This window comes from Nymphaea colorata, chromosome 12 (genome assembly GCF_008831285.2).
Source record: "Nymphaea colorata isolate Beijing-Zhang1983 chromosome 12, ASM883128v2, whole genome shotgun sequence".
Classification (NCBI taxonomy): Eukaryota; Viridiplantae; Streptophyta; class Magnoliopsida; order Nymphaeales; family Nymphaeaceae; genus Nymphaea; species Nymphaea colorata.
In genome coordinates this window covers 10,783,446-10,796,471 of record NC_045149.1, presented here as the reverse complement: position 1 = coordinate 10,796,471, position 13,026 = coordinate 10,783,446, and the positions used below count along the sequence as shown (strand labels likewise).

At 39.6% G+C, this 13,026-nt stretch overlaps 1 protein-coding gene across 1 annotated transcript in view; it reads right to left on the bottom strand.

Annotated features, from left to right (window-relative positions):
• Positions 1–408: 408 nt before the first annotated feature.
• Positions 409–13,026, bottom strand: part of LOC116265939 (probable lysine-specific demethylase SE14) — a 36,514-nt gene continuing 23,896 nt past the window's right edge. The window contains exons 6-7 of the mRNA XM_031646948.2: positions 4,531–5,292; positions 409–2,050 (exon numbers count right to left, since the gene is read on the bottom strand). Of these exons, the coding sequence (XP_031502808.1) occupies positions 585–2,050; positions 4,531–5,292 (2,228 nt within the window). The 3' untranslated portion in view covers positions 409–584. The remainder of the gene's footprint in view (positions 2,051–4,530; positions 5,293–13,026) is intronic.

Sequence of the window (13,026 nt, the reverse complement as noted above, 5' to 3'; positions counted from 1 at the left end):
GACGTAAGTGGGCTCGCTTTTCACTTTCAGACAAATTTGGAAAATGAACTTTAGTATTCACGGATATGCTTGCAACTTTGGATTTGACTGTCAAATTCCATTTGCTAAATTAAATTACGATGAATTTTCATTAAGATTAGACGTGTGTAAGCACCTGAATTAAATCTAACTGGCATATTTATGCAACTGTGTTTCGTAAAAATTGTTTTACATGAAAGTCCGTTTCTTATTCTACTGGATGTGGTGCTATTGAAAGTGTGAAAAGTTACAACTAGACTGGAATGTCTGATTTTGAGATTTTCCCATTTTAGAACCTGATTTGCAACATGTTTTTCAAACGTCAACTTAACCTCTACAGATTGGGCGCGTGTAAGAGAGAGATCACAAATCCTCCACATTCGAAGACGATTATCATGACAAGACTAGAATGCTTTCTTGAGATTTAGGATCCCAATTTGATGTAGTACAATCTGCAGACAAGATATTTCCTCTCTTCTGCAGATGAAAAAATATAAAAGCACCCAAATAGGAGCCAGCAATGGCGCCTATACCAGCTAATGTCACAATTGGTAAGAGATCAAGATCTATTTTGTCACATGCCCGGTCCGGCGTTTATGTCGACTGAAGTCAGAGACGAATCTAAATGTCTGTCCACAACCTTCATGCCTGCACACGTAAGGGCGCTCACCAGTATGAACACGCATATGCTCAGTTCTTGCCCATGCCCATTTGAAGGTTGTGCGGCAGCCCTTCCATGGACACTTGAGAGGCCTTTCTTCTTCATGAACTCGCTGATGCTTCAGCATGTACTTGTGAGAGCTAAATCGCTTCCCACATCCCCTGATGGTGCAACGATTTCCCTCGTGTGATAGTAGTTCTGCTCTTGTTCTAAAGCTCAGATGGCAACCATCAATGTTGCATTTATACAACTTTTCTTCGTCCTCATTGACCTTTCTCTGACCACTTTTTCTTGCTTTAACCACCTTACCTGTACTTACATTAATATCCCTGCTTTCACACCCACTACTAAGTCGCCGAGGCCGAAGTCCTTCGCAGGGACCACGAACAAACTGCACGACCTCTGATTGAGAGGGTATTTCTCCTTTCATTCTATGACCTTCACTCCCAAGTCCTTCGCAGGGGCCACCAACAAACTGCACGACCTCTGATTGAGAGGGTATTTCTCCTTCCATTCTATGACCTTTACTCCCACTTGATCTGGAATCGGTAGTTTCGTCGCATGCTTCACTATTTTGTTGCATGTGGATGCCTTCAGCTCCTCTAACCATCATTGCACAATCTTCTGAAGACAGGGCATGGTCAACTGCCTCATTAGCCTGCCCCAGATTTTCTGTATCAGTGGTTGAAGGCCAGATGACTGAAGTATCTCCATTCCTGTCGTTCTTTGAACAAGATCCATCGCCAGATGCTCTCATTCTGACATCTGTAACTTCTGATGCACCTTCCACTTTTATTGCACGTAGATTTTCATGACCTTCACCCACACTTTCTTTGGGAAAGATGTCGACATTGCACACATAATCTGAAACTTCCCGCTTTTTGCGGCGCCTGAAGTACTGAAGAAAAGGTGCTTTCTTGCTCATCTCACCATGCTGCTTCACCTGTAGAGTATCACCATCTTCTGCTGAAACACACGCCTCCCTTTCGCAATTCTTGGCAATAATTTTTTTTTGATGAGAACGACTTTTCCTCACATGCCACTTAAGGAATGATACATCAGGTACTGCACCTAAGATATCTTCAGGTGGTGCACTAAATTCTGCGGAGTCGCTAAATAACCCAGTCATTGAAATAACAGAGCATTTTTCACCAGATGAAGATTGTGTCTTGCTAAGTTTGCAATAATGATGCATATTTAGACCGAGCCTATAACTCCAATCAGAACTTTCTTTCAGTTCATCATCCACTGCACAATTAATCACGTCCAAATCAGTATTAGATGCATTCCCCAGAGAAACATCTTTGCAACAAATATCAGCACCAATCTCTTCTGCAACAGAGGTAGCTGCTTCCAGTATTTTAGGATAATCTGCATAACCAATTCAACAACCTTAGTTCTGCCAGTAGGATATGACAAGCAAGAGACAGATGGAGTTCAGATATCTAGTTGCAGTCTTTCACTGAGAAATAATCAGCCACGTAAAATTTATTGAATAAAAGAGAACCAATTAAATCTTTTACTGAAACTCTGTCAACCCCAAATGCAACTGATCCATAAAATAACTACATTTAGATGAATGAGGTACTTGCAGTTCATACGGAAAAGATCATTTTTCACCAGATAACCAAACAGAAACTAACCCACTGGAGATTCCAGAACACAGAGTATTTAACGAAAAGCTTAACACACTTCCTTTTAGGAAAAGTACATAAACCAACTTCCAAGTTCCAACCACCATAAAAGCAAGTAGGAGGGAATATGTTTCTCGGTCCCTCCCTGACAATAAACAAAATGTGCTAATACCCAGCATGACTATCCAAAAGAGTAACAGGTATTATCTAACAGAGATCTTACATTCCACTCATGATTTCAGGTTCACTCAACAAGACAGACATCCCCATCAAGTGAGGCTTTTGATGGGGACGCCTACTTGAAAACCTTACCAACTCATTCATTGTAGGGTAAACCTTACCATTTAGATCAACTAATCAATTAACATTGTATAAGAAGACCTTCAAAAGTAGTACATTTTAATTATAAAATATCGAGAAACGGAGTGCAAAACTTCATATGAAGGATTTCTACAACAAACTGCAACATAAGCTCATGACAATTGACAAAGTCATAACAGTGTCATCTATATAGTGAGATTTTAAACTCAATAAACTATATTATACGACGTGGTCTATGACTTGAGAACATCATTTCAGAAGGCAGCATGAGATCAACTACCAACAATAAACTGTACTCTCATACATAGTGACAAATACTGTTGGAATTTTATCGGCAAGGCTTTTCTTGATTATTTTTTTGACAAAGTTGTCTCTCTTGAAAGAATCTCAAAATTTCAAAAATATAAAAATATAAAAATGTAAAAGTTAGAAATAATACAAAAGTCACGAAATTAAGAATTTTCCAATAGTTTTTTATGAAAATGTCGATAAGGATTTAAAATACTTCTTAATTTTAAATAAACAAAGAAATGGAAACATACACTAAAAAGAATTTTTAAAAAAAGTGATGTATTATAATATTATCACTGGAAATATTTATTGAAAATATTTTGAAAATAGTGCCCGCTTCTTCAATAAGAAATATTTTAGATTTTTGTGGCAATAACGGACCATTTTTTCTAACTACCATCAATATTTCTGACCATGCTCCCAAATGCATTTATAAGCATATTTCAACTGCCTCTACACCCAAATGAAGCAAGAAATCATGTGACAAAAAAGTTTAGGTTGACTTATATTACTGATCCTTATAAAGGAAATGCAACCCTGATGATGGCACAAAATGTCCCAGGGATCACACAAATTTGTGTAATACATTTTACACTTCCTAAAAGTGCATTCATCACAACTTCAAATTTTCATACATACTTACAGGAACATCCTAAACTTCTTAAAAAAGAAAAAGATATAATCCCTTCTTGCTGCTCATTTCGTTCTCTCCAAGGTTTTGAGTCATTGTAATGGAGGGTTGCTTGTCCAACGACACATTTTTTTCAATTTCTTTTTTGTTTTTCCTGATTGTACCGATTTTTTTCTATTAATTTTTTTTTAATTTTCATGAATTAAAAAATGAATTTACGATACATTACGTTATGTTTGCGATACCTTACGATACAATGTATAGGTTGACCCGACCAATACACGTTGACCCGACCGATTCACGTTGCGGTACGCCTTATACAACATTTGGAATAGAATGCTACAAACAAAGAAGGCAAACACATCAAGATCAATAAGAAAAGAGAACCATCAACATGAACAATACATGCTAAGAGTGCTTTCAACTGTCGCCACAAACATCGCTTTTGAGTTCTGTTACAAGGTTTTTCTCAGCTATTAATCAGCAGTCTGTTTTCCACGAAAAATCTCAAGAATGCCCCCAAAAAAAAACTAATTATAGTGTTTTGCTAAAAACATTAATATAATTCAAAAGAGTCATTCAATTGTTAAAATAAACCTCAAAAAGTTTAAATATAAAAAAATTGAAAAAAAAAATGCAGTCATATTTTCGTTTTTGATAGTTTCTCAATATATCGTAGTTTTTTTACACTGTTTTCATTTTTCCAACTTTTACACAATATTTAAAAAAAAAATTGTGTATTTGTGACAAAATAATACATAAATCTGACCAAGTGACATTTTGTGAGCCGTCATACAACCATACACCAAAATTTCATCAACCAAGAAAAAGATGCGTCTCAAACATATCAACCAGAATTTTCACCAACACATATATAATGACAATAGGAGAAACAAGTATGGCATAAATGATGAAATCAAAGAATCAAAATATAATCAGAATGTAGGAAGGCAGTAGAAAAGATCGATTTTCACCTGAATGACAAATGACAAGAACATTAGCCCCGCCCTTCTTCTTCAAGATTTCCTCAACTTTAAGAGCATGTTCCAAACAAAACACTCGTGGTCTTACGAATTCCTTCCCCAAATTCCAAGTATAACCAAATTTTGGATTGTTTTCTGCTAAACCTTTCTCACACTCAACTTCCTTGCTGCAACTTACTGATAAACTATCAACTTTTGCCAATATGCTAGAATGTGTATTATTTACCTCTGAGCAGGCATCGGGTAATATTTCTTTCCCTGAACTTTGAACATCACTTATATTGCCACATTTACTTTGTAAACTTTGTGACAACACATTGTCACTTGTTGAAAGCATGTGAACATCATCCCTTTTAGATGCCAAAGTCAAGTCTGACCCTTCTCGATGTGGAGAAAAAGCATATTTTTCGCCAACTGTATCTCCAACCTGGTCCATCGATGGGTTCAACAAATTACTGGAAGCAACACCTGATGTGGACACTTCTAACCTCTTATCACCAACAATCTCCAGTGAGGAAAGATCGGCAATATGAGATTGACCAAGATCAAGACAAGGATTCTTGCAATCTGAATTGCCTTCGACTGCTTGTGTAGACAATGAAGATTGTACTCCATGTGCAAAACATCCTGATTTACCAGCAACAGGTTCTGGATTACTTTGGCTCTCCCTTGATATTGTATTTGGTATCACCCCGATGTCCGTAGAAGGAACAACCAGTGTTGTGGTAGTAGTATCAACCTCATGTAAACTGCCTGCATGACATGCATTAAGGACTTAGCTCTAACCAATTAAGAACATCCAGAAATAGAAGCACTAGACAGGTTCTGAGAAAGATTCTTTTATGAAATCAAAAGACTAGAACAGAAAGTCCATTCATAGACCAAAGTTCATTGTAAGTTAGTAAGTACAAGTACAGTAGGCATTACCATAGCATATGTTGTTAAAAGCATTAGGCATAGGTTAGGCATTTAAAAGCGCCTAGAACCTCGGTGCGCAGGCAGGACTTGGTGTCCAAAGCAATGTTATCCGTATCGTACGATATGTACATATAGGTTTAGAAAACCTATACAATACGCTTACGATACACGATGCGCTCGTGTATCGTAAGCATATCGCCTGTTATCTTACGATACGAGCATCGTATCGTACGATATAGGCGATAGACCCCCCACATCGTACGACAAGGGGAAAAACACAAAAAATGGGCCCGGCAGTGCCTTTTTGCGTTATGTTTTAAAGTTCAAACACTCCTTCTCTCTCGCTTCTTATGTCTAAAGACTCCAAGAGACGTGGGGGTGAGAGAATTTGCTCATTTTCATCAAAAATCACTTGAGGACTCATCGATTTGGGAGATATCGTTGAATCATGAAAGATGATAACTATAAGTTTTGAACTTATGAAATTGTGATGTAATTTAAGTCCTAAGACTCTAAGTCCTAAGATTTTATAAAATTTTCAAGTTTAAAATTGTGATGGATGTTTATTATGTTATTTGGAATCCCTGATTTATTATTTTTGAATGTGTTGTTGATAGTGATACACATGAATGTTCCTTATGTATGATGATCTTTTTTTATATTTGTTGACATATGTTGTATTTGGGTCATCTATCCGGGTCTAGATCTGGACCCGATCCAATGTGTTATGTTATGGCCCTACTTAACCTGTGTAAACCCTAATTTTCCTATGTGTGAATGAAAATCTAAGAGAGAGTGTGTCTGGTTGCTAGTGGGCACCAGTCCTCCTCACCCGTGGTTTTTTTCCCTCTAGTTGAAGGGTTTTCCACATTAAATCTGTGTTTGTTCTTTGTTCTTCTTGTTTTACTGTTTCAACATGGTATCAGAGGCAAGTTAGTTCTGATTTTTTTCAAGTGTGCTCATGTTGGAGGAGGGATAGTGTTGTCACTGTTCAGCGTCACTGTTCAGTTTGGACAGAGAATCTCGTCACCGTTTGAGTGGAGATCTTCTACCGCCGTGAAGTTCCGGTGACGTTTTGCTCGTCGGTTGCCGCTCCTCTCTCCCAGCCGCTGTTCCTCGTGTGCGGCAGCTTCATATGTCCTTGTCGTGGAGTTCCGGCATCCGTGGGGTTTGGGTCGTCATCGCCTACGGTCTCTGTATGTCGTCGCCTGCTTCTGTAGACTCGAGTGCCCGTGAGGTTCTGCTCGTCGTCGCCCAATCCATCGATGCTGAGAGCTTCTGTAGACTCGAGCGCCTGTGAGGTTCTGGTCATCGTCGCCCAGCCCATCGACCGCCTGTGAGGTTCTGGTCTGTCGTCGCCCAGTCCATCGACGCTGAGGGCTCTGTCTGTCATCGCCCTCTGTCGCCCGACAGTGCTCCTTCAATCGCCGCTGCCCTGCCATCGCTTGCCTCTGTCTGGCTGTCGCTCAACATCCCCAACACTATCGCCCGACGATGCCCTCTCTGTCGCCGGTGCTCTGACGTCGCCTCCCAATTCACAGTGTCGCCGCTTGCTCTACTCTGCTGCTGCTCCCAGCTGTCTCAGGCGTAGATACAACATTTTCCTTTTGTTCAGTGCCTCCCTGTGTCGCTCGTCCTATTCTGATGTCAGGGACCGTCCAACATCATTACCAGCGTTCTTTGGTCCATCGCCTGGTCTATCCAGTGTCGCTCCCTGCACTGCTCAAGTCCTCTTCCAGTCTTCTTCCTCACGACATAAGCTGGTTGCCTGCTGCGACCGTGCTTGCTGTTACGCTAAATCTTGGTCATGGCAGAATCGTCTTCTTCTACAGTCAATACAGACTAGGCTGACATTGGGACCTCTAGAACTGAAAATATTCCAGTTCAAGTTACTATTATTCGTCTTACCAAAGAAAACTATCTTCAATGGTCCGCTGCTATTACCATGGGGATCGCAGGCCGAGGCCGAATTGCTTATTTAAACGGAAGGAAGATACCGACTGAGACTAATGTTGCTTGGGATACATGGTTTCTTGAGGACAACCAAGTTAAGACTTGGATTGTCAACTCTGTGTCCCCCGAGATTCAACCCCTTATTCTTCGCAAGAGGACTGTGAGGGATATGTGGGTTATACTTGAGCAGATATATGGCCAAAAGAAAAAAGGTGTTCGAGTGTATCAGTAGATAAAAGATGTCTATTCTCCACGGCAAGGTGAACACTCAGTAGCAGATTTCTATGCAGCCTTGAAATCTAAGTGGGAGAAACTTGACTACTATTCTAATGACACTTGGGATTGTCCCCAAGATAAGGTGCGTCATTTAGCCAAAGAATGGGAGAATAGGGTGCTCCTATTTTTAGCAGGGTTGAAAGATGACTTTGAAGGTATAAAGAGTCAAATCCTTAATTCTGACGGGCTGCCTAGTATTGAAGATGTTTACTCTCGTGTAGAGGCTGAAGAGCAAAGACGCCTTGTTATTATAGAGAAAAAGGGAGATCACATCTCGTATAATGAGAGGTCCGCCCTTGTTAGCCGTGGTCCTCGTCCTCCTCGCAAGTGCACTCACTGCAAAAAAACTGGTCGTACAGTGGATTTTTGTTGGGACCTTCATCTAGAAAAGAAGAATAGTCGAGGGAAACCTTCTAGTAGGAAGAAATCTATTTCTGATGCTACCAACTTTAGTGGAGGGAAAGCATCTATCTCAGTTGAACAGATTCGTGAGCTCCGTGCTTATCTAAGTCAGAATGATGTTGATCAGGTCGAAGTGTCAAATGATGTGAAGGTTAAACCATGCTTTGGCCATGTCTAGTGAAAAAGGTAATTCTTGTATGGGAGAATGGATTGTTGAGAGTGGTGCCACCCATCACATAATTGGCAATCCTAAGCTCTTTCATGAGTATAAGTTATCTTCTGGAAAGGAACATGTTTCTCTTGCCGATGGTTCCTTTACTTCTGTGGCAGGAAAAGAGTCTTTCTTTGTTAAACAAATTTTTAGTGCAGGGTGCCTTACATGTTCCTCATTTTCCCTTGAATTTTTTATCTGTCAGCAAGATTATAAAGGTGTTGAATTGTGAACTCATATTTTCTACAAATCGTTGTGTTTTGCAGGACTTAGTGACAGGGAAGAGGATTGGGATTGGTTTGGTGTTTGAAGGCTTATATTGACTTCCTATCTGTGTGACCACAACTCTTATGATAGCAGTTGGCAGGACCGAGAAGAAGAGAGAAGATTGTCTTCAGCTATTTTTGCATTGGCATGAACGCCTTGGACATCTCCCTTTTGGAGTTTTGAACAGTTATTTCCTGAGTTATGTTCTAGTTTGGACATATCTATGATATCTTGGGATGTATGTCAGTTTGCTAAACATGTTAGGGCTTCATACCCTGTTTCCAACAATCGTGCTCATGAAGTTTTTTCCTTGATCCATTCTGATGTGTGGGGGCCTTCAGGAATTCATACCCATTGTAGTTTTCAGTATTTTATAACCTTTATAGATGATTACTCAATGAGTACCTTTGTTTACTTGTTGAAAGATCGTAGCAAAGTGCCTCATGTCATAGAGACCTTCATTCTTCTTGTGTAGAACCAATATAGTGATTCTGTTAAGACCTTTCGGTCTGATAATAATCGTGAGCATGTGTGTCATGTTGTTGAGGATTTCCTTCGAAAAAAGGGAATTGTTCATCAGACATCTTGCAGCTATAACCCTCCTCAAAATGGGTCGCTAAGAGGAAAAATCGTCGGCTACGTAATGTCACCAGGGCCCTCTTGTTTCAAATGAATCTTCCCAAACATTATTGCAGAGATGTTGTTCTCACTAGTGCATACTTGATTAACCGTATGCCTAGTCGTATGCTAAAGGGCGGACCCCCCACTCTATGCTCCCAGGGAATCGTCAACCCTTTCACCTCCCTCCTCGTGTCTTTAGATGTATTTTCTTTATTCATGATCACAACCCTAATGTTAAAAAACTTGATCCAAAGTCAATTAAGGGAATATTTGTTGGGTATCCTCCTACTCAAAAGGGGTATCCAAACTTGATCACATTCTTGTAACATGTCTCTTATTTTGGTGAGAATTCTCTTCAGGGGGAGAAGTCTATGTCAGGGGAAGAATATTCTCCGAGTCATGTCAATTTGCAGATTTCTTGGAGTACAAGCATAAAGAGAGTCCACAGGTTGTTGAGGTGCTTGAACATGAGAGGAATGAAGGGCGTTCCACTGGGACGGAAGAGGAATGTAATCGCTTGTTTGGACAAGTGTACTCTAGGCGAAGAATTCGTACAGATAAGGTGACTGATGGTGAGAATTCTATTCCTAATCCCAATGTCACTTCATTCCTGAATTTCCCAAGTCGTGCTCAGAAGAAACCTGTTGAGGAAGACATTCAGACAGAAACTGAAAATGAAGAGCTTAATAAAGAGCTTCTCATTGTCCTGAGAAAGGGTGTCAGGTCATGTACTCAACACCCTATTGGTAACTTTATGTCATATTCTAGACTGAGCATGGATTACAAATGTTTTGTATCATCTCTTTCTTTGGCTGTGATTCTCAGGACTGCTCCAGAGGCTCAGAGTGATCCCAAGTGGACTCATGCTATGCAAGAAAAGATGGAAGCATTGAGCAGAAACTGGATATGGGAAGTGGTAAAGATCCCTGATTCGGCTCATCTGGTTAGATCCAAGTGGGTCTACACCATTAAGTACAAACCGGATGGAATGTTGAGAGGTACAAATCTCGCCTGGTTGCCAAGGGGTTTAGTCAGAAATATGGGATTGACTACTTGGAGACTTTTACTCCTGTTGCAAAGATGAAGACTGTTAGAGTTATCATTTCTCTAGCAATGTTGAAGGAGTGGAAGATGTACCAACTTGACGTTAAGAATGCATATGTCAATGGAGATCTTGAAAATGAAGTGTATATGTGTATGCCCCCAGGATATGAGAAACCATGAAAATGCTCCAAACTAAAGAAAGTTTTAAATGGGCTCAAGCAGTCTCCTCGAGCATGGTTTGAACGTCTTAGATTAGTGATGAGGCAACACGGCTACAATCAAGGAAATGGAAATCACACTCTGTTTGTAAAAAGGAAGGAAGGTAAGGTTACTCTTCTATTAGTCTATGTTAATGATATGATTGTAACAGGTGATGATGAAGATGAGATAACTAAATTAAAAGGTTTACTGGCTGCCGAATTTTATCTCAAGGACCTTGGCAAACTAAGATATTTTCTGGATATTGAAATTGCTAGGTCAAGAACAACCCTTGTGTTGAATCAAAGGAAGTATACCTTGGATTTACTGAAGGAGACAGGAAAACTAGGGTGTAGACCTACTTCTACTCCTTTGGATGCAGGACACAAACTCAGTATTAAGGACGGAGAACCCCTTTGTGAAGAGGCTAAGGGGAGGTATCAACGTCTGGTTGGAAGATTGATCTACCTCACTCTGACTAGACCTGATATCACCTTTGTTGTAAATGTGATGAGTCAGTTCATGCATGCACCTACAGATGCTCACTTGAAGGTTGTCGATAGAATCTTGTGCTACTTGAAAAGGAATCCTGACAAGGGGCTTCTATATGTAAAACAAGGGCCTATTGAGATTGAGGGGTATTCAGATGCAGACTGGGCAGGCTGTGTTGATGCTAGAAGATCTACTTCAGGGTACTGTGTCTATTTGGGAGAAAATCTTGTTGTTTGGAGGAGCAAGAGACAAGATATTTGTTCCCGTTCAAGTGCAGAGGCCGAATATAAGGCCGTGTTGCTATGGGAGTGTCAGAATTGTTGTGGCTGAAAGTGTTGTTGTTTGACATTAGAATAGAGACTGAATGACTAATGAAGATGTATTGTGATAACAAGTCAGTTATCAATCTGGCCAAAAACTCTGTGTTGCACGACCGAACAAAACATGTCGAGATTGACCGCCATTTCATCCGAGATAGGATTGATGCCAGAGAGTTGATTCTACCTTATATGAAGTCTAAAGACCAAACTGTTGATGTTCTGACTAAAGCCTTACCTTTGACTCAGTTTGAGAGGAATGTATCCAAGTTGGGCATGTTCGATATGTATGCCCAACTTGAGGGAGAGTGTTGACATACGTTGTATTTGGGTCATCTATCTGGGTCTGGATCTGGACCCGATCCAGTGTGTTATGTTATGGCCCTACTTAACCTGTGCAAACCCTAATTTTTCGTGTGTGAATGAAAATCTAAGAGAAAGAGTGTCTGGTTGCTAGTGGGCACCAGTCCTCCTCACCCGTGGTTTTTTCCCTCTAGTTGAGGGGTTTTCCACGTTAAATCTGTGTTTGTTGTTTGTTCTTCTCGTTTTACTGTTTCAACGATATTGAACACATTTTTCTTGATTTCTGATTTTTGTTTATTTTTTCAGAATTTTTTATGATTTTTCTCTTTTTTTATTATTTTATATTTTTTAAAATTAAAAAATTAATTTTATGATACGCTACGGCTACGGTTGCGATAGGTTATGATACGGCGTATAGGTCAGCCCAACCGATACGCGTTACGCTACACCTTTTACAACATTGGTCCAAAGAGGTACAAAAAAAAATAAAAACTAATAAATTGCAACAGTAAATTAACAAGCAAATTGAACAATTTCCCTGCATAAAAAATCCACCTTGATAGTTATGGCACGTAACATATAATACAGTATGATACCATACAACATTGCCGCACCTCACTTGCTCATGACTCAAGTCAAGTGTGCACCTGCGTTGGACAGAAAGGGTAGGTGCAATCAACCACACCCAACACACCTTGACTAACTCGAGTGCTTGCCATTTCTAGCACAGCTATGTCACATAGGAGACAAGAAGAGCTCAGTAGAGAAGGAAAGATCTTTACCTTTCTGTAGTGCCTGGGACCCAATTTGAATAAGTTATAAAGATAAAATCCCTGAACTTACCACGGATGTAACACAGTATGATCACCTGTTAGGTCAGTGGTTTATTACCAACAAGAAAAAATATATATCTGTGGCTAATTATAGTTGCAGCAAAAAAACAAAAGCACTTGCATAAACTCATACTCGTTGAGCAATTTAAAGATGTTAAAATAAAATGTTGTTAAATCTTGCATTATGAACCCATGATTCACAGCAAGACATTTAATTTCAGAATAGAAGATATAGGTTAGACTGAAAACTATAATAATAGCAACTTGCAACTAAGAGACCATTAACAACCTAAGTGACTAGTCACCCTAGTTGTTAGCCAGCTGAGTAGTCCATGGCCACAACTGGGTGAATGACTAGTAGAATTTTGGGTCAACTACACAATTGGTTAGTTTCTTTCTTCTCTTGCTGTTAGGAAGCCAAGTTACCTTCTTTGCAGAAAGAACTTTTTAGGTAAGTCCTACATAGGCATATATAAAGAAATAAATGTTACACACAAAATTCACAACACAAATATTGTACACGTGTGTGTTTAACGGATATATCTTCATACATGTTTTATTCTCTATATCACTTTATGTATACATTAGGTATCTGTATACATGTTTCTCTGGTATATCCCTTTATCTGTTTATGTATATATGCTTCTCTATA